Here is a 22,880-nt window from a genome sequence, read left to right as displayed (position 1 = left end):
GAACCTGGGAGTCCTATTTGACTCAGACCTAAACTTCACAAAGCATTTTTCCAACATTGCAAAAACAGCCATTTTCCAAATTAGGAATATTTCAAAAATCAGATCTTTTATCTCATTTAGCGACGCACAAACCATTATTCATGCCTTTGTCACTAACCATTTGGACTACTGTAATTCACTTTTTTCTGGACTCCCCAAAAAGTCAATCAATCGCCTTCAACTAATTCAGAACACAGCAGCTAGAGTTCTTACAAGAACCAGGAGGTATGACCACATCACCCCTGTTCTTGCTTCACTGCACTGGCTACCAGTGGCGTTCAGAATTGATTTTAAAATGTCATTGTTTGTTTTTAAAGCACTGAACGGACTTGCTCCTATTTATATTTTTGACCTCCTGTCTCCCCACAAACCCACCTGCAATCTTAGATCAGCACACAAACTTTTACTTGTCCCCCCCCAGACAAACCTTGTGACGGAAGGTGACAGGGCATTCGCTGCTAGGGCTCCATTTCTATGGAACCAACACCCGCTGCAAATTAGACAGGCCACTTCGGTGTCCACTTTTAAAAACCTTTTAAAAACTCATTACTTTAGAATGGCTGGCTTCTCTGCTTTCACTCTTATTTTTGGTCTTATTATTTTTGTATGGTTCCTTTGTTTTTACATTTTCCATCATTGAATTGCCTTTATATTCCCTGTGTATGTATTGTATTTGTATTGTTAAGCACTTTGTAAACCTGTTTTTGAAAAGTGATATATAAATAAAGTTTATTATTATTATATTATTACTCCACCTGCCAAGGTCTACTGTGAAATGGACACAGCTGGAGGGAAGTGGACAGTCATCCAGAGAAGAGTGGACGGCACTGTGAACTTCTACAGACCCTGGGCTCAGTACCAAGCTGGGTTTGGAGACGCATCAGGCGAGTACTGGCTGGGACTGGAGAACATGCATCTCCTTACCAAGGACAAAAAGTATCAGCTGAGGGTCGACATGGAAGACTTTGAGGGAAACACAGCGTTTGCCTCTTACTCCTCTTTCTCATGTGGGTTCTGAGGCTGATGGCTACAACTTGCAGGTTGCTGGCTTCAAGAATGGAGGAGCAGGAAACTCACTGGCCCAGCACAATGGAATGAAATTCTCAACCTTTGACAAAGATCAGGACACTCACAGCAAGAACTGTGCAAGGTGTAAACTGGTACAACTGGAAGGGTAATCATTACTCCCTGAAGGCTGTAGCGATGAAGATCAGACGTGTTCCTTAAACATGTTTAGGTTCGCATGCATATATTTTAGAAAAGCACAGCCGTGGTATAAAAGGCATGATGCAATATTTACTCTCTTTCATGGTTTGATTTAATCCTAAACTCATACAGTAGATATATGTATTGTATCCCATATTATTACAGTGGTGACCTGTCAGGGCTCTATAATCCAAGCTGTTGAATGAATAAAGAGATTTATGCAAAGACAAAGCAAGGTGTAGTTTTTTAACGCTTTACTTAAAGGTTGGCTGTATAATTCATTATAATCACATTTACAATGCATTATGAGGCTTCATAACACTCGTTATAAATGTTTATAATGATGCAGAACTGTTTACTGTTTACTGTCAGTCTACAGGAATCCTCTGTCAGTTCACATTCCAAACACAGCAGCTAGTTTCCAGTAAGGACGTTCATTAAATATAGTAAATTATGTTGTATTGCCAGGAACTATTAACCCTATAGTTCTCAAACATGTTTGTGCCAATCTCAAACATGTTCGTGCCAAGGACCCCCATAATTATATGTATTTGGACGTGGACCCCCCATCTGAAAATGTTTTGTGCCAGGGACCACCAGAAGAGAAGATTTGTGTTAAAAAATATATATCAAAATTTCAAAAATGTTCAATAATAGCAGATATACAAGCTGTGAGCTTGTATATCTGCTATTTTGTAATAGCCAACGATAAAATCGTTAAAATGACACAGACGCTTATCCGGTTTTAACGAGTTGAGCGATGTTTTTCTTTTCACCAAGCTCTTATTCAAAATATGAATTCACATAATGCATAATCGTGCATAGCTTTATTACTGACAGACTGTTTTCACAGAATCCTAGACAGACGGTCATGCATTTTTATGTTTATTCAGAACAATAATGATAATAATAATAATGTAGTCTACACACCTTTGAGGTATTTGTCACTGGATATTTTGGAAAACACCAGTATCTGCATTTAACCCATCCTTAGTGACAGGAGCAGTGGGCACTAGGGGGCAGTGTCTCGGGGAGCAGTTGGGGGTCAAGTACCTTACTCAGGGACACTTACAGTACGTTTTAACAGCGGGCGACTCTCGGGCGATCCCCGGGCGACATCGTCCAAAAGATAAAGAAAATCCATCTTTCATCGCCCCCCCCCCCGCCCACTTCGCCCTATCGCCAGTAGTTGCCGGCTCTCATAGACATATAAAGCACTTCCGGAAAATACTATCCTGATCGCCCGCTGTTAAAACGCACCGTTTGACACATTGCTGCAGGGCCTGGAATTGAACCTGGGACCTCTGGGTTCCAAGGCGGGCTCTCTAATCATTCAACTATGGCCGCACCTTGAGCAGTGCATGCTTTGAATAATGTGGTTGGTAACTAAAATGTATAGGCAGCTCAGACTGGTCTGGTGACTGGTCTGGTGACAGAGTACCTTTATCTATCATACGATCTCTTTGGTGTCAATACTCAATACGTCACCATTCTTAACTATAAGAGAAGGGTCTCACACTCAGACTGCATTGAACCTTCTACTGGAGCTGAACATAGACGTCCTTTGATCTGAACAACAAGCTACAACTCAAAGACTTCAAGATGATACTTGTTGCTGCAGTTCTGTTTCTGGCTGTAACAGTCCACTCTGCTCCTCGTTGTGAACTCAACCTGGATCCGGACTGTGTGGAAATCGACATCAATGGTGATCAGAGTGATCACGACCTGGTTCTGGACTGTGACGAAATCTACAAAAGAGTCTCCACAGCGAGTGGTGTGTACACCATCTACCCCACTACTCCACCTGCCAAGGTCTACTGTGAAATGGACACAGATGGAGGGAAGTGGACAGTCATCCAGAGAAGAGTGGACGGCACTGTGAACTTCTACAGACCCTGGGCAGAGTACCGAGCTGGGTTTGGAGACGCATCAGGCGAGTACTGGCTGGGACTGGAGAACATGCATCTCCTTACTACGAACAAACAGTATGAGCTGAGGGTGGACATGGAAGACTTTAAGGGAAACACAGCGTTTGCCTCTTACTCCTCTTTCTCTGTGGGTTCTGAGGCTGTTGGCTACAAGCTGCACGTTGCTGGCTTCAAGAATGGGGGAGCAGGAAACGCACTGACCTATAGCAATGGAATGAAATTCTCAACCTTTGACAAAGATCAGGACAAGTGGGTCAAGAACTGTGCAAGTGAAAAGTACGGTGCATTTTGGTACAAGAAGTGTCTCCGGGCTAACCTCAATGGTGCTTACCTTTGGGGAAAGACGACTCATTATGCAACAGGTGTAGTCTGGCATCAATGGAAGCGTAGTCAATACTCCCTGAAGGCTGTAGCGATGAAGATCAGACGTGTTTCTTAAACATGTTTAGGTTCGCATGCATATATTTTAGAAAAGCACAGCCGTGGTATAAAAGGCATGATGCAATATTTACTCTTTTTCATGCTTTTAATTTGGGTTTTTCTCTCTTTGGGACTCTGTTTAATCCTAAACTCATACAGTAGATATCTGTATTGTATCACATATTATTACAGTGGTGACCTGTCAAGGCTTTTAAATGAATACATAATCCAAGATGTTGTAAACATCGTCATGAATAAAGAGATGCATGCAAAGACAAAGCAAGGTGTATTGTGTAATGCTTTACTTAAAGGTCGGGTCTATAATTCATTATAATCACATTTACAATGCATTATAAGGCTTCATAACACTCGTTATACATGTTCATAACGATACATAACAACTTATAACAAGGTTTATGAAGTATTTTCCGTGTTGGTCAAATTACATTATTATGCTTAGAAGAACAGCATATTATAACTACCATACTTTTGTATTGTAGCTTGTTTTATAAGTAGAGGGTCTAAGTGTTTAGAGTGTATGTGATGCAGAGAGACTCCTTTACAGAATAAGCTTGCTGTTACAAATATGCACAGGGCAGTGGTGGAAAAAGTACTCAAAATTTACTTGAGTAAAAGTAAAAAGTATTGGTGTCAAAATGTACTTAAAGTACCAAAAGTAAAAGTACTAAAATATTTGAAAATAGCCTATGTATAAAATAGGGCTAAAGTGGTTAATGTATGTTTTATAATGTAATCATTTATATCTGCAAAGTAACTGGTAACTAAAGTTTTCAAATAATTGTAGTGGAGTAAAAGTACAATATTTGCCTCTGAGAAGTCAAAGTACTGAAAATGGTTAATACTCCAGTAAACATTTAAGTAAACATTCCTCAAAAGTGTACTTAAGCACAGTACTTGAGTACATGTACTTAGTTACTTTACACCACAGGCACAGGGTCAATAGTATACAGCTACTTCATTCCTATTGTGGGAATGATTTTTTGTTTATTGTAATAATGTTTTATCTTAATGTCATATAATGAATATACATATTTGCCATGTTTAATTTCTAGAACCACATCAGAACAGCAATACTATCAGTGAGTGACAATATCTAAAGAGTGTCGTCATTCCCTGTTGTAGCAGAGACATCTGAGGGAGAATCTGAGTACATCCACACATCAACCCTAGCTCACTTAAAGATCCCAGTTGTGGGTTCGAATCCACCGCGGTACATCCAGCTTTGTCCAGAGTCTCTCTATACGAACATAATTGGTGTGTTCAGTAAAAAAGAAAAAGAACTGATGGTACAAGTGAGGTACTGCCCCCGTCGTTTCGCGGGGGCTTCGGTGGCTATAGCCACCAATGTTTTATCCAAAGCCACCAATACAAAAAAATATATATATATATATTTTTTCTAATCATATCTATAACCCTAACCTAACCCTACCCCTAAAGCCGAAATAAAGTAACAAAAAACGGGTGGGAAAAGTTCCCAAATCCGCTAAGCCCCCAACCTAGTAGAGACCTACTGTAGCAATGCGTCTGATAATAATAATAATGTAGTTCACAAACCTTTGTGGTATTTGTCACTGGATATTTTTAAAAACAATTTCTGCATTTAACCCATCCTTAGTGACAGGAGCAGTGGACACTAGAGGGCAGTGTCTCGGGGAGCAGTGCGTGCGTGCGTGCGTGCGTGCGTGCGTGCGTGCGTGCGTGCGTGCGTGCGTGCGTGCGTGCGTGCGTGCGCGCCTGTGTTTGTGCATTTATGCGTGCGTGTGTGTGTGTGTGTGTGTGTGTGTGTGTACTTATGTAACTAAAATGTATTGGCAGCCACAATGCTCAGACTGGTCTGGTGGCAGATTACTTTTAGCTATCATACGATCTCTTCAGTATCATTACGTCATCATTCTTAACTATAAAAGAAGGTTCTCAAACTCAGAATGCATTGACCTTTCTACTGGAGCTGAACATACACTCAACACACTCAGAAGTCCTTTGATCTGAACAACAAGCTACAACTCAAAGACTTCAAGATGATACTTGTTGTGGCAGTTCTGTTTCTGGCTGTAACAGTCCACTCTGCTCCTCGTGGTGAACTCAACCTGGTTCTGGACTGTGAGGAAATCTACAAAAAAGTCTCCACAGAGAGTGGTGTGTACACCATCTACCCCACTACTAAGGACTAAACTATCTAAACCCTCACTCTTGTCAACATTACAACCTCCTTGGGTAAATGACAGAGTCCGGTCCATAAGAAGGGCATGTAGACAGGCAGAACGTAAATGGAAAGCTTCTAAAGATCTTTCTAATCACAATGCCATGAAGACACTTTTAAAATAATTAAACAGCACAATGAGAGAGGAACGATCAAAATATTTCTACCATCTAATTGCTTCGAACCCCCATAACCCCAAACTTCTCTTTAGCACCATTCATTCTCTTACACGTCGTCCCTCCGACTCCAGTGAAATTATATCCACTGAGAGATGTGAAGCCTTTCAGGCCTTCTTCTTAGACAAGGTCTCAAACATTAGAACCCAAATTGTACCTTCTTTGTGCATTCTACCACACAGGGAGGTATCTCAATACATAAATTCCTTCGATTTAGTTTCCCAGCCTGACCTTTTGAACATTATTAATAGCATGAAACCCTCTTCCACCCCTGCAGACGCTCTACCCACCACATTTTTAAAAGAGGTTTCCCTCTTTTTATCTCCAGACAGCTGTAGTAAAACCAAAAATCAAACCTTGACATCTCCAATTTTAACAATTTCAGACCAATTTCGAAATTACCCTTTCTCTCCAAAGCACTAGAGAAAGTGGTTTATTCTCAACTTTTAACTTTTTTAAACGACAACTCACTCTTTGAAATGTTTCAGTCTGGTTTTAGAACACACCATAGTACAGAGGCTGCACTTCTGAAAGTTTTAAGTGACATCAGGATGAACACAGATGCTGGCTGCTGTACTGTGTTGATGTTACTTGACCTTTCCGCTGCTTTCGACACGATAGACCACAATATCCTACTGGACAGACTAGAAAACTGGGTGGGTGTGACTGGGTCTGCACTGGACTGGTTTAGGTCCTACCTGAGCGACAGAACCTTTACGGTCTCAGTTGGCGATGCGTCCTCTAGCCATGCAGATGTCACTTGTGGCGTCCCCCAAGGGTCAATCCTTGGTCCGTTATTATTTTGTATTTATCTTCTTCCTTTAGGCCTAGTCATTCGCAATTTTAACGTCTCCTTCCATTTTTATGCTGACGACACACACATTTATTTTTCCTTAGACCCATCAGACCCTGCCACAGTTTCTCCGGTTTCTCTTGTCTCCCCTTTGATTGCCTGTCTTTCTGCCATAAAATCCTGGATGTCAAATAACTATCTTATGCTAAACAATGACAAAACAGAAATTATTGTGTTTGGACCAAAAACCCGTAGAGACATGGTAACGCAGTTATCACACTCTTGTGATATGTAATTATCACTCTGTTATAGTTAACACTATAGTTCATCTTGTTGTTAGATGTTTGATAATATATTACCATATTTTTTTAAATATTATAAAAAAATGTCTGACACATACATAAATTATCAATTTCTAGTCAATGGAGAAATTCTTGTCCACCTTTGGAGTTACATCATGATGGCAAGGTAACTACACAACCCAAACCTCTACCAAAGTGATCTTGCATATGTGGGGTTATTTATTGCGTGTCTCGTCCCATCCCGTCCCCCCCGCTCATCCCGTCACGGCCCCTGTCGCGGTCAACCCCGCCACACCCCCCCCGTCCCGTCCCGTTGCCCGTCCGTCTCAAACACACACACACACACACACACACACACACACACACACACACACACACTCTGTGTGTGCTTGCAATACTTTGCCACGCTTTCTCCCTGGATCTATTTATTGTGGTCGGGTTTCCTTTCTTGCTTAAATACATTTTACTTCCTTGTATGATTTCATGAGCTGCTGCAGTGCTGCTATTCAGCCACAGAGAAGAACGCTGCTCTGTTTTTGGACTCCGTGATTGGTCAAGTTCAAGGATTCTGCTATCGACTTTCATGGTCTTTTATAGAAATACGTGAAGCCTGGCTTCATTATCCTGGCTCGACACAGCCTGGCTTGACAAGGCCTAGCTCGACAAAGTCGCTCCTTTTCAGCCTGGCTTGGCGTTCCAGGAACCGAATAAACCAGGCTATACGGACCCGACTTTGTCAAGCCTGGATTTGACTTAAGGCCAGGCTTATTTAATTCACCTTTCGAGGAACAGGCCCCAGGAGACTTAATCAGAGCGTCCACTTTTGGAGGCTCTGATTAAGTCAGAGTTTTGTCCACTCTGCTATTGCAGCATTAAATAAACTGCCTCACTGCCTTGCTGACAATGTTGTGTGCTAGGATGTATGGATATATTTATCGAGATTCTATGTATTGTCTTATCTTTATGTTCTTGTGTTTACTGTATATCAGTGTATTCCTACAGTAGGCTGTGTAAACAAATCTCCCTCTGGTACAATACAATCTAATCTAAGTGCAAACATACCTAGCAGTAAAAAATCATTCAGATTCTGATCATACATTTTGAATGAACATAACTCTGGGGTATCAGAACATAGCGACTAGGGAACTGCACCGTTGTTTGTGCTTACCAGCTCCTGAGCACTAATTCATGGATTCATTGTTTTGTTGAACGGCCCCAAGCCTGAGCACTTTGATTTTAGTATTGAATAGCTGTAGATGTCTTGGTGGACACAGACACACACACACACACACACACACACACACACACACACACACACACACACACACACACACACACACACACACACACACACACACACACACACACACACACACACACACACACACACACACACACACACACACACACACACACACACACACAATGCACATGCACAAACTATGTACAAATACATATCCAAACACATCCACAACTACTACAGTATAAGCTCAGTGCACACACGCACACACGCACGCACGCACGCACAATTATACTATGTCCAAAACAGACATGACAAACAGAATCGTAATTAGAATGTGGTGTGTGCAGAATTTCAGTGGCTGCACTCTGCGGATCACTGGTTCTCAACCTTTTTGGTGCTGATGTACGTACGTACACCAATCGAAACGGCAAAAGAAATCCCACCACAAATTAGCAAGTGCTTGCAAATGTCATACATCTTACAAGCAATTATTGATTGCTTGTAAATGTCATGCGAACCTTACACCTTTACACATTACATTACATTACATTACATTACAGTCATTTAGCAGACGCTTTTATCCAAAGCGACTTACAATAAGTGTATTCAACATAGGTAGGGAACGAAAACTACTAATCACCAGAAGTCTTTAGTGCATTTTCTGCAAAAACAAGCAACCAAGAGTATACCTAGCGCTAAGGTAAAAGTGCAATATATCAGCTACCTATTTCCTTAAACAGATGAGACAAAATAGCTAAATCAAATGAGCATGAGCTAAAACAAATAAGTGTATCGACTAAACAAGATCCAATAAACAATCCAATAATCCAATAAACAATACAGCAATAGAAAACAAGCGTTCGTACAACTAGTTAACAACAAGTAGGTCAGGCAGAGAGGAAGGGTAGTGTTTCCTGAAGAGGTGAGTTTTCAGCCTGCGGCGAAATATGGGCAGTGACTCTGCTGTCCTAACATCAGTGGGAAGTTCATTCCACCACTGTGGGGCCAGAACAGAAAAGAGTCGTGACCGTGTGGATCGGCCAGAAGGACCCTTGAGTGACGAGGCAATCAGTCGCCCCGAGGTGGCAGACCGAAGTGGTCGGGCAGGGGTGTAGGCATCGACCATAGCCCGGAGGTAGGAAGGAGCTGTTCCTTTCACTGCCCTATAGGCTAGCACCAGGGTTTTGAACTGGATGCGAGCCGCTACGGGGAGCCAGTGTAGAGAGCGGAGAAGGATGGTTGTGTGGGAGAACTTGGGGCGGTTGAACACCAGGCGAGCCGCAGCTTTCTGAACAAGCTCCAGAGGTTTGATGGCAGATGCCGGAGTACCAGCAAGGAGGGAGTTGCAGTAGTCCAGGCGGGAGATGACGAGAGCCTGGATGAGCACCTGGGCTGCCTTCTCCGTGAGGAAGGGGCGAATCCTCCTGATGTTGTAGAGCAGGAATCTGCAGGACCTCGTCACTGATGCGATGTTTGCCGAGAACGTCAGTTGATCGTCCAGGGTCACACCCAGATTCTTCACAGTCCGAGTTGAGGTCACCACAGCATTATCAATGGTGATGGCCATGTCTCGGTGCGGACAGCCCTTCCCCGGGAGGAACATCAGCTCGGTCTTGTCCAGGTTGAGCTTCAGGTGGTTTGTCGACATCCACTCCGAGATGTCAGCCAGACAAGCAGCAATGCGTGTCTCCACCTGGGTATCAGAGGGGGGGAATGAGAGGATTAGCTGGGTGTCATCGGCATAGCAGTGGTAGGAAAAGCCATGGGAGTGGATGACAGCACCCAGAGATGTAGTGTAGAGAGAGAAAAGAAGAGGACCCAGAACCGAGCCTTGGGGAACCCCAGTTGTGAGCCTGTGTGGTTCTGACACAGACCCTCTCAGCATCACCTGGTAGGAGCGACCCGTCAGGTAGGATGCAAACAGGGAGAGTGCAGAGCCTGAGACACCCATCCCCTCGAGGGTGGAGAGGAGGATCTGATGGTTCACCGTGTCGAACGCTGCAGACAGGTCCAGGAGTATCAGAACGGAGGAGAGAGAGTTCGCTCTAGCGGCATGGAGCGACTCCGTCACTGCCAGGAGGGCAGTCTCTGTCGAGTGACCCACTTTGAACCCAGACTGGTTGGAGTCCAGGAGGTTGTTCTGGTGGAGATAGGAGGACAGTTGTACACAAGAGTAGAATGATCAAGCAGTTAACTCTTTGGTATATTCTTTGTTTTCTTTAACTTTAACTTACTGTACTGTAAATGCTCGGCTCAAGGCCTGTTCATTATAAGCAACGTACTTTTGTTTGCGAATGCAAATATTTCCATGCCAAGAACCCCCAGATAGCCATAGACAGACATGGCATTGCCCAATCTGGCTAAAACAAAAATGATGTTTCATTATGCTATGTGCTCGTTTTAAATACCATTTGGTGCCCACTGCGCTCTTATAACCCTATAATCACAGTGTATAGATCAGGGTTCCCCAATAGGCGGCCCGCAGGCCATTTAAACAAAATTATATGTATTACTGTTCAAGCAGACTGTAACAAACACATCTGGAAGTAAATTGTTGATTCTGGATATATTTAGATTTTCAGTATGTACAACTGGCTGCTGTTAATCTGACTGTAACAACCAAATATTTTAAGTAAATGGTTCGTTCTCAACTTATTTTGTCTCCAGAGTGCATTTTTTCCTTGTGTGGAAAACAAACACCTGAGTTCAACAGTGGCCCACACACTGTAAAATCATGGGCGTTAATTTGAGTAATTCTGTGTTAAATTGTTACTCAGGATTTGCATCAGTAACCCTAGAACATCCTATCGTACTATTAAATTAACAAAACTCTTGTTAGTCTGTCATCCTCTATCCCATAGGCCATGGCATCTGCGGTCACGGTCCTATAGCCCAGACGGACAGTGGGTGGAAATCATAGGTGGGAGGAAGGCGGGTAGGCCTGTGTGATTCTAAATGAGAGATACTGTAGAGAGATGGAGTGAAAGAAATAAAGAAAGAAAGAAAGACATGATATGAATGAATGAATTGGATACCAAAAAAAGTGTTGTTAAAAAGTTGAAGGTGAGCTTGAACTTAACAACTCTGTGTCCCACGGAAACAAAATGACCACCGGGGCAATGGCCTTCAAATGGACGAAAATTGTGGTGGACATGGGTTATTGATAGACGTGTGTGTGTGTGTGTGTGTGTGTGTGTGTGTGTGTGTGTGTGTGTGTGTGTGTGTGTGTGTGTGTGTGTGTGTGTGTGTGTGTGTGTGTGTGTGTGTGCGTCCGTCCGTCCGTCCGCGAGGTCATGCGCGTGTGCGTGTGTTGCACGCATGCGGAAGTACAGGTGAATGATGAACTCGTCCTGCTCTGTTTCATCTGATATGGACACAGCCCGCCCCTGGCTAGGACACATATACACAGACACACATGCATGCATGTGCGTACACACACACACACACCAGGTTGAAAGTGAATGAGAGGGGTGGGATGACATGCCAAATGAGCAGGTCGAGATGAAGGAGAAAGAAGTGTAGGAGAACGTGTTGCGTTGCGATGCCATTATTTGCAGCTCCGAGATCCAGTGTGTAGACACTTAACCACGTGTCGTAAACCCTCGTAAATTGGACCTGAGTTGGCTCTATACTTGGACCGTCTACAGCAAATCTCTTCATCAAAAATTTATTTTTGGCTAATGTTCCCCCTAGAATATAAATGCTGCGGTTCAAGTCGTTAAGCCTGAATTATACGTAGTTGCGCAACATGGCACACGACCAAGTATAAATCAGTCATTATTATCCGTCATTACATCATGTGAGCACTCAATCTGTACTAATAACAGTATAACAGCTGACACACTGACATCTAGGATACTGTACATAAACATGGACACACATACCGTACATACACAGACACACTGGTATGCACAGATACATGCACATCATACACGTGCGCAATAGATATAGAAAACCCAAGAGACGAGATGAGAGAGATGAGATACACTTTATTAATCCCAGAGGGGACATATAGGGTATTACAGCAGCATAAATCAAATAAGCAAAGGACAGTACAAGAAATAAAATACCCACACCACTCGACAAACACCATCACAACCATACACACACACATACTCACAACCACAAACAAACACACACATCCAGCACCCACGGACTCACCCCCACGTGCGTGAGCAATGCCACCACACGCATTGTTTGTTTAAACAACTAGTGTCTTTATAATCCTGTTGAGCTTGTACAGCTCCCAAGAGACCTTAATGCCTTCCCCTCAACATGCCACAGCATAGAACAGTGTGCTGGCTACCACAGACTGATAGAACACCCGCAGTAGCCTACTACATACATTAAAGGATTTAAGCCTCCTCAGGAGACACGCACACTGGCAGCAGGCATGTGCATGGTCATACTGTGCTGAGATGCTAGTCTACAAGCATCACGAAATTCTATTTTCAGAAACCTTGAAACAAATTTGAAGAAATGTTGAACATTTTCAACATTTACCAACACATATCTTGTATGGGTGTCGTCCCTGGCACAACATATTTTCAGATAGGGGTCTGTGGCCAAATACATTAATTTGGGGGTCCTTGACATACTGTAGAGACATTTGAGAACCTATAACGCATCTTCTGCCACAGTCTGAAAACTCGCTTGGAGACCTTTTGGAATGCATGCCCCTTCAGTTATGCAATATCCGTTATACCGGTTGTCAGAGTAGGCTACTTTGTGCAGTAAAACCATAGCACTTTGAGGCCAGTCCATGACGTCAGTACTATGACGATGCCCGTCAGAATGCATGCCCCTTTGGTTATGCAATACCTGTTGTGAACGTTGTCAGAGTACTTAGAGGCCAGTATAGGACGTCAGTAGTACTATAACATAAAGTAAATACATAATGATGACATCAGAGATCTCCAAGTATGGGGATTTGTAGATATTTTTGGAGAATCGCTGATCTGACCCCGACTTCACTCTGGGCACCGCACTCCCTCGGGTCCTCTGCAATACACTCGCCCCATTTGAAGTCGATCGGTCGGACAGTTCTCAAGATACGCAAAGGACAGATACACACGCATGCACTTAATCTCTGAATCTCGCTGGTTGATCGGAATATCGATAAACAAACAACAAATCTCCATATCATATGGGTTCAATTCCGAATGAATGCTTTGGGTCATGTAAACAAGGAATACTTTTATTCAGGTTCCATGTAAACAGTTGGGTATGAATCTCTGTTTGGAATGAGTTCATTCTGAATGAATAAATATTGTCCATGAAACGCAGCCAATTGTGAGTTTATTTCTGCTATGAATACAGGTAGGTGCCTTTTGATTCTAATTTGCCCGCCCATTGGTGTACATTGGGCGGTGTAGACAACCACATGCATACTATACTCTGATCCTCTGATGCACATGAGTCACCACACACCTGGCAGTGAAGAGTTAAAAAGAATTAATACAAAATAAAATGTATACTGTATATTTATTTATAATCATGTTAACAGCAACAGAATAGTGTTCACCTCTTTGAGGGAGGGAAATAAAAAAGAAACAAAAAAAGGTGACGCTTTGATTTAACAGTGTTTTGGTCCATCATTGCTCCCTCTATTCGTTTCTTCCAGCTGAGAAATCTCCTCACACCTGTGTCCTTTTCCTTCTTTTCAAGTGCAACTCATTAAAGCTCTGCTTCATCATCTACCTCATCATTAAAGCTCTGCTTTACATTGCGTCCATCTTTCTTTTCATCATTCGATTCATTTTTGTCGCTGTTTTTGATGAGATCCAGCTGGTATTCGAGGTGTCCATTCTGTGATGCACAGTAAAAGTAACAGACCGTCTGTCCTAGCCATCTGAAGTTGCAGACTTCAGGTATGCTACAAGATCATCACGCTCTTTCTTCTTTTTGATGCCAGCAAAGATCATTTTCGTTCCTGGAATGTATTTCTTGGGGTTCTCCAGGTAAACATTAAGTGTTTCCTCTTCCCAGACAACACCTTTGCTTTTGTTGGCATCGGTGTAAGCATACCCTTTGGCCTGCCCTGACGAGCGTCCAAACAGGCCCCACAGGTTTGGCCCGACCTTGTGCTTTCCATCCTTCTCTACTGTATGGCACTGGGCACACTTCTTGATGAATGTTTGCTTTCCTTTGTCAATGTCACCAGGCATGGTTTCTGAGTGATAGCTGGTTAAGGGGTGCGTTATAATACGATGGTTCTCGTCGATGTTAACGCAAAGTGTTGTGATTCTGTCTTTTATACTTAAGTTATGTCACTCTGACACATTGTAAAGAATCTTGATGACATCACCTCAAATCCCTGTGAGTGGCTGTTGTTTTCAGCCAGAGTTGATTCAGCCAATGAGCTTGTTGCAGTTCAGGCCAGTCTATGAAGTCAGTACTATGACGTCATACTGATGGCAGACCCGTTGTACGCGTCTGTCTGTGTCCCTTTTATGCCCATATATGGTGATCTCTGTATCTTTCTGTTGGTGTCCTTTTATGTCCATATCTGGAGTTCTGTGTAAGCCATGCCCGGCCAACTATGGAATGCTGGTCAGGCTATGATGTCAGTACTATGATGTCATATTGATGACATTATGGTACTCCATATATGGGGATTTGCGGATGTATCAATATTCTTCGGACAACTGCCGATCCAACCGACTTCCCACTCGCCACATCACGCTTATCACTTGCCCTGGTGTCCACATATATGGGGGCAAGTGTTTCAAGAGACCTGTGTTGGAGACCCTTTGTCTCCAGTCTATGACGTACCAACTATGGAGATTTCCATATATGGGCTTTTCAACAGGAATCTCTTGTCTGTGTCCCGTTATGCCCATATATGGAGATACCTGAGCTTTCTCAACCTAATCAGCTTAGGCAGGTTTGGGGATAACTATGAATATATTTGATCTTGTAGGCCTAAGTGTGGGGGTGGTGTCTTACTGCTGGCATAGTACAACAGGAGTCGACATTATAAATGGCCTAGATGTACTTTTTAAACCGTCCGAGCCAGCAGAATCATTGGCGCCGTCGCCTGTTTAATTAAAAGATACTTGGTCCCCCTATGATTCACTCCATTGTGGGGAATGTACAAATCATTGCATATTGGCTGGCTGCTCAGACCTGTGTCACTCGAGATGCTTGAGCGAGCACCGTCCGCGGGCCACTCGACACAAGTCGACAGACATCCACGACCCCGAATACACAGCCAACCACCTATTCAGATTTGTTTATTGGGAGGCGACCGACACTCCTCTGGGTTCAATTAACTACAATAAGCACGTGTGTTATGTGTAATGTGTTGTTTGAAACAACAGCTTTCTGGATAAAGACCACATTGTAAATGTAAAAGTAGTTTTATGTCTTTCTTTTTAAGGGAAATTGCTATTACAGATATCTTATCTTCAATGCACAATATTGACTTTCTCATCAATTAATATTCACATTTTGATATTCCGTTCAATTGATTGATTGATTGATTTGGTTTGTATTGACATTTGACAAAAAAAATTATACAGACCATATATTTTTACATATCTGATGTGATGACAGAATGATCTGTCATCAATTAGGGGCGGCCATAGCTGAGTGGTTAGTGAGCCCGCCTAGGGAGCCAGAGGCCCTGGTTGCCCCAGGTACGATTCCAGGCCACGCCAGCATATGTGTCGATGAAATGAAATTTGTCCCTGAGCAAGACTCTTAACCCCTAATTGCTCACAGGCCCTCATTGGAAACAAGCCCGCAAGGACTTTCATGAACGTCCTGTTAAAAGGAATTATCCTAATTGTTAGGTATAATTTTGTCTGTGAGATTTTGTTAAGATTTGGAGAGTCTAAAAAATGTCGTACTGGATCAAAGACCGAGCCGTCTGCTGTCTGCAGTGCACTCTGCAGCGGTCTGCAGTCTTGAGAACTGCGCAAGCAATTCACGGCTCGCTCCCTCACTCTGGGTGCTATGGTGAAGAGTATGTTGACTCATTTTACGAAAAACAGGGTGTACGCAAAGATGATTTTAAAATCTCCCCTGTGAAAACAGAAGAGGTGTTTAAAAGATTTAGTGCTCTTCATCAACACAGAGCCACAGGCCTCGACAATATCCCCCCCAAATTTCAAAAAGACTCAGCCGCCTCCATTGCTCCAATCATTACCCACATAATAAACCTCTCCATCATACAGGGACGGGTCCCTAACGATTTCAAAAAAGCAAGGGTGACCCCTCTGTACAAAAAAGGAAACAAATTAGACCCTGGCAACTACCTAAGTCATGGAAAAAATTGTCTATGAACAGGTCGATAAGTATCTTGCCGATAAAAACTAATCTACAAATTCCAATCTGGTTTCAGAACAAACCACTCCACTGACACATGCCTTCTCTATTTGAACGACTCTATCAAACAAGATGTCGACAAGGGCAAATATTGCGGCATGGTCATGCTGGACCTCCAGAAGGCCTTTGACACCGTTAATCACCCAATTATGATCAATAAGCTCAAAGCAATAGGTTTTGATGATACGTCAGTGAACTGGATGAGATCCTACCTGGAAGGGAGGGAGCAAGTGGTGGAAGTAAACGGCACCCAGTCCCCCCCCCCCCCTCCCTGTGACTTGTGGTGTTCCTCAAGGAAGTATACTAGGACCTTTACTGTTCCAGATATATGTGAATGATATGTCTTCAGCCTGCGACTGCAAACTGTTCCTGTTCGCAGATGACTCGGCCCTGCTAGTCTCGGACAGGGACATGCTGCAAGTTGAGAAAACTCTCAGCTCTGAACTGAACAAGATCTGCATCTGGCTCTCTGACAACAAACTTTCATTACACCTGGGTAAAACTGAATCCATCCTCTTTGGGTCCAGTCCTAACCTTAGCAAGGCAGAGAGTTTCACGATCAAAGTGGGTGATGATGTCATCAAAAGAAAGGATGAAATTACCTACCAGGGGCCTGTTCCTCAAAAGGTGAATTAGAGCTAAAGCCTGGCTTTACCACCTATCCTGGCTTAATTTAGCCAGGATTAGAGCTGAATCGGTTCCACAAAAGCTGAATTATCTTGAAGATTAGTTTAGCCAGTTCACCCTGGCTAAATTTAGCCTTATCCGATTCCACAAAAGAGAATTGAAGCAAGCCTAGCTTAGTTACCATGGCAATTTAGCTGTGAAGTTAGCCTGGTCAGGAGCAGGCTAACAGCCAAGCTTACTTAATCCAGTGTCTTTGTTCTTCAAGTTTTTCCACAGTTAATTCAACACATGTGTTTGTATATGGACTCATTTGAATGACCCTGCATTCAAATAAAATGAAATCAATACAATAAGATATAATCAATGTAATTATATTACTGAAATAGTGTGTGACCATGAATCATAATTGTTTCACAATGACTCAATGTGATATGTCATTGTCACTCTGTTAACACTATAGTTCATATTGTTGTTAGATGTTTGATAATATATTACCTTTTTTTTTTTATTATAAAAAATGTCTAACACATATATATATATATATATATATATATATATATATATATATATTTATATATATATATATATATATATAAATTATTAGTTACGGGTTTAAAGGAGCGTCTTTGTAAGTCAATAAGGAGCATATTTTATGCCGTATTTTATGCCGTCCCGTCCGTCCCGTGCGTCCCGTTGCGGCCCCCGTCGCAGTTCCCTTTTCTGTTGATAACATGTTTCACTTCCTCATATGCTTGCATGATCTGCTGCTGTTCGGCCACAGAGAAAAACGCTGCTCGAGTTTTGTTCCCCGCTGCCATGATTGGTCAAGTTCAAGGAATCTGCGCTCGAGTTCATGGTCTTTTATAGAAATACGTCGCCGGCGAATCGCCGCCCATTCAGCCTGGCTTCATTATCCTGGCTGGACACAGCCTGGCTTGACATAGCCTAGCTCGACAAAGTCGCTCCTTTTCAGCCTGGCTTGGCGTTCGAGGAACGGAATAAACGAGGCTTTTCGGACCCGACTTTGTCAAGCCTGGATTTGGCTTAAGGCCAGGCTTATTTAATTCACCTTTCGAGGAACAGGCCCCTGGGCTCCATCTTGGAGGCAAACCTCTCTGGTAACAAAAATGTCAACCAAACAACACGCTATTTGTGGAGGATTGATCGTCTAGTGAAGTCAGTAAGAATACTCTGAAGATTCTTGCAGGGGCCCTCATTCAAGGTCATTATGATTATGCATGCACTTCATGGTATCACAACACCTCCAAGGCCTAAAAAACAAGGCTCCAAACATCCCAAAACAAACTTGTAAGGCTACTTCTAGGCCTCAATCACAAAACCCATCTAACCCCTGCTCATTTTGCTAGGATTGGATGGCTTAGGGTTGAGGACAGAGTACAGCAACTTGCTATGGGCCTGCACTTCAAGATACACCACAACATTGGGATCCCCCTGTATTTGTCAAAATACTTCCAAAATGTTAATGAAGTCCATGATCATAACACCAGAGGCAGCTCCACAAATCATGTTCAACCCAGATTTGGCTCAACTAAGGGAATGAACTCGTTCTCATGCTATTCATCAAAAATGTGGAATGCCCTACCAAAAGGAGTAAAGGAGTGTAAAAACCCTACTCACTTTCAAAACTGCCCTAAAGATACACCTTCAGGAGGCTGCAATTCGAAAATGGCCCCTGTCTAAGTCTTAACCTACCACCCTCCCTACCCCCCCCTCTTTCATTTTCTTCTTTTGTATATATTCTTTTCACTCTTCATACCAGTAACCTGTAAGCTGATTGTATGACATTCTGTATAGTAGTGTGCATATCTGTCAGTCTCTTATATGTCATCATGATTTGTGTGCATGGGGTTCTCATCTTAAACAAGCTAAGTGCTTAATGAGTCTTCCAGTTTAGTAGACCTTGTATTGTGAATTTGTACTTCCATGTACTGATGTTCTCATGTCTTACTAAATAAAAGTACATCAGTCAATCAATCAAACCATGTCACCGTAAGCCCCCTTTATGTGCGTGTGGGGGCACGGTCCCAAAATAATCAGGTCCACCTAATCTCTTGTAATGAGAAGAAGGGAAGCTGAGCTGACATTATGTGGGTGAGATAAAAGAGAGAGACTGCAAACTCATTGTAAAAACTAAACTAAATTGTACTAGCACGTCCGCAAAGTCCTACAGTATATATAAAATGAATTTATGAGGTCAGATTAACCCGGAATGTCATAAATGTATATTTCTGCTTGTAATTTCATAGACAACTGTTCGTCTAATAAAACCTATAAACATAGTTTTACTATTGAGGGAGTCATTCCACTGTGTTCACCAACATCTTGGTGCTGGTGCACGCGTGTGCACACACATGTGCGTGTATGACATGTGTCCATACACTTAATTTATTGTTTGATTACAGCTAAAACAATAATATGACAATGTTTTTACTGTACAGGATGCTGCAAGGCATTTGTCAGCTCATTAAAAATGTCTTGTCCCCCTCTGAGCCAGAAACCACCACAATATTTATTAAAACAGATGAACAAATCCAAACCATATGACTTAGGCCTACTTGAGCATAAATACAAGTCAATGTAATAGTAATCACTGTTAATAAAAACCACACATGGATCTATTAATTATGTCAAAATGCCACGCCCGTAGAATCAACCCTCAGTAATATGCCAATATGCCACACCCCTGGAATCAACATGCAGAACCCTGATTGATTGACTGATGTACTTTTATTTAGTAAGACATGAGAACATCAGTACACAAAAAAAAAAAAAAAAAAAAAAAGTCTCCCCTCACACATCACTAGTATCACTATGGCAAGAGGAAATCTTAGCTGAACCAGGGCGGAGCATTTTTCCTTTAATTTTTAATGTATCATGTATGTTTATTATAATTGGAATTTCTAAGTTATATAAATGGCTAATGTAAATAATTATAGTAACTTAGTTTTGCCATAAATGTAGGCAATGGTAGAATAAAGGTTAATGACGCAAAGCCTGCAGAGCTAGTTCAGACAGACAACTCAAAGGAGTGCCTGATCAGCTGATCAGTCACATGCTCTCCATCTGATGGGGCGGGCTATTTAAACCTCCCTGCTCACAGCTCATTCTTCCTGCTGCTGCTCTGCCATCTTGCTGCTCTGCCATCTTGCTGCTCTGCCATCTTGCTGCTCTGCCATCTTGCTGCTCTGCCATGCTGCTGCTCTGCTGCTGCTGCTTTGTGCTCTGCTCTATGAAGTTTTTTGTGCTCCCACCACCACCCCAGCATCTACCTGTGGCCTCTGTTTCCATGATTCCATTATGGGGGTCTATTTTATTCCATTCCCTGTGAAATCTAGTTGGCAAATCATTTATTATAATTCATGCTTAGGGACAGGTCGATTTTTAAAGAAGGGTACCCCTGGAGAAAATGGATGTGCCCTGATCTAAAATGCCATGACCCTCCCCCAAGTGATTAAAAAAAAAAGAGTAACCCTCCCCGCCTAGGAGTGTCACGATATATTATCCGACGATATAGCCTATCGTGACATTAAAATGTGACGATAGGTATTGTCATGATGTCATACTGTATCGTAATATATATATATATTATTATTTTTATAAATAGGAGTTCTTAGTTACTGTATGATGTATGATATGAAATGTAAGCATAATCACAGTAATTATTAATCATGTCTTCCATCATATTCATAGTATTTTGGAGAGAAATGTAACAGACTCCGGTCACTTTCAGATTAAAGCAGTGCAGAGGTGTTGTGTGTCAGCTGATGCTCGTTGACGCTCGTTAATGTGACATGCATCAAAGCAATTAAATGAAAAAGTCCAGATGACAAAAATATGAGGTTTGTGGAATTTATAGTTATGCAGTGTTATATTATATTATATTTGTTATATTAGTGTCTATCTGTCCTCTGAAACAATGGGTTTATAGTTAGTGAGAACTTCACTTCTCCCTTAAGCTTGCACAAATTTATTTATTTGCGTGTACAAAGCACTTTGTAATTGTTTTTTAAAGTGCTTTATAAAGTTATTTTAAACTGAAGATGATGGCCAATGTTGATGAGAAAAGAACATTAATAATGTATCATATCGATATCATATGCCCAACATCATGTATCGTATCGTGACATCTTACATCTTGACACCCCTAACCCTCCCCATCAAATACAACAACATGACATTTAACAACATGAACAAGATCTGCATCTGGCTCTCTGACAACAAACTTTCATTACACCTGGGTAAAACTGAATCCATCCTCTTTGGGTCCAGTCCTAACCTTAGCAAGGCAGAGAGTTTCACGATCAAAGTGGGTGATGATGTCATCAAAAGAAAGGATGAAATTACCTACCAGGGGCCTGTTCCTCAAAAGGTGAATTAGAGCTAAAGCCTGGCTTTACCACCTATCCTGGCTTAATTTAGCCAGGATTAGAGCTGAATCGGTTCCACAAAAGCTGAATTATCTTGAAGATTAGTTTAGCCAGTTCACCCTGGCTAAATTTAGCCTTATCCGATTCCACAAAAGAGAATTGAAGCAAGCCTAGCTTAGTTACCATGGCAATTTAGCTGTGAAGTTAGCCTGGTCAGGAGCAGGCTAACAGCCAAGCTTACTTAATCCAGTGTCTTTGTTCTTCAAGTTTTTCCACAGTTAATTCAACACATGTGTTTGTATATGGACTCATTTGAATGACCCTGCATTCAAATAAAATGAAATCAATACAATAAGATATAATCAATGTAATTATATTACTGAAATAGTGTGTGACCATGAATCATAATTGTTTCACAATGACTCAATGTGATATGTCATTGTCACTCTGTTAACACTATAGTTCATATTGTTGTTAGATGTTTGATAATATATTACCTTTTTTTTTTTATTATAAAAAATGTCTAACACATATATATATATATATATATATATATATATATATATATATATATATATATATATATATATATATATAAATTATTAGTTACGGGTTTAAAGGAGCGTCTTTGTAAGTCAATAAGGAGCATATTTTATGCCGTATTTTATGCCGTCCCGTCCGTCCCGTGCGTCCCGTTGCGGCCCCCGTCGCAGTTCCCTTTTCTGTTGATAACATGTTTCACTTCCTCATATGCTTGCATGATCTGCTGCTGTTCGGCCACAGAGAAAAACGCTGCTCGAGTTTTGTTCCCCGCTGCCATGATTGGTCAAGTTCAAGGAATCTGCGCTCGAGTTCATGGTCTTTTATAGAAATACGTCGCCGGCGAATCGCCGCCCATTCAGCCTGGCTTCATTATCCTGGCTGGACACAGCCTGGCTTGACATAGCCTAGCTCGACAAAGTCGCTCCTTTTCAGCCTGGCTTGGCGTTCGAGGAACGGAATAAACGAGGCTTTTCGGACCCGACTTTGTCAAGCCTGGATTTGGCTTAAGGCCAGGCTTATTTAATTCACCTTTCGAGGAACAGGCCCCTGGGCTCCATCTTGGAGGCAAACCTCTCTGGTAACAAAAATGTCAACCAAACAACACGCTATTTGTGGAGGATTGATCGTCTAGTGAAGTCAGTAAGAATACTCTGAAGATTCTTG

At 42.1% G+C, this 22,880-nt stretch overlaps 2 protein-coding genes across 2 annotated transcripts in view; one reads left to right on the top strand and one right to left on the bottom strand.

Annotated features, from left to right (window-relative positions):
- Positions 1 to 14,142, top strand: part of LOC308090762 (uncharacterized protein) — a gene marked incomplete at both ends in the record, with an annotated part of 149,400 nt that extends 135,258 nt beyond the window's left edge. Inside the window, one exon of the mRNA XM_080436026.1 lies at positions 13,952 to 14,142. Coding sequence (XP_080292152.1) covers positions 13,952 to 14,142 — 191 coding nt within the window. The remainder of the gene's footprint in view (positions 1 to 13,951) is intronic.
- Positions 14,143 to 14,171: 29 nt separating this feature from the next.
- On the bottom strand, positions 14,172 to 14,495 carry LOC308090761 (cytochrome c-b-like; the record flags this gene model as incomplete). Its single annotated transcript, XM_080436025.1, has 1 exon — positions 14,172 to 14,495. The coding sequence occupies one exon, from the start codon at positions 14,493 to 14,495 to the stop codon at positions 14,172 to 14,174; it is 324 nt and encodes a 107-aa protein (XP_080292151.1).
- Positions 14,496 to 22,880: the final 8,385 nt, after the last annotated feature.

The sequence above is a fragment of the Gymnoscopelus braueri genome (assembly GCF_963280865.1).
Source record: "Gymnoscopelus braueri genome assembly, chromosome: 8".
Classification (NCBI taxonomy): Eukaryota; Metazoa; Chordata; class Actinopteri; order Myctophiformes; family Myctophidae; genus Gymnoscopelus; species Gymnoscopelus braueri.
The sequence above is the reverse complement of the archived record's forward strand: the minus strand, read 5'-3'. Positions and strand labels throughout refer to the sequence as shown.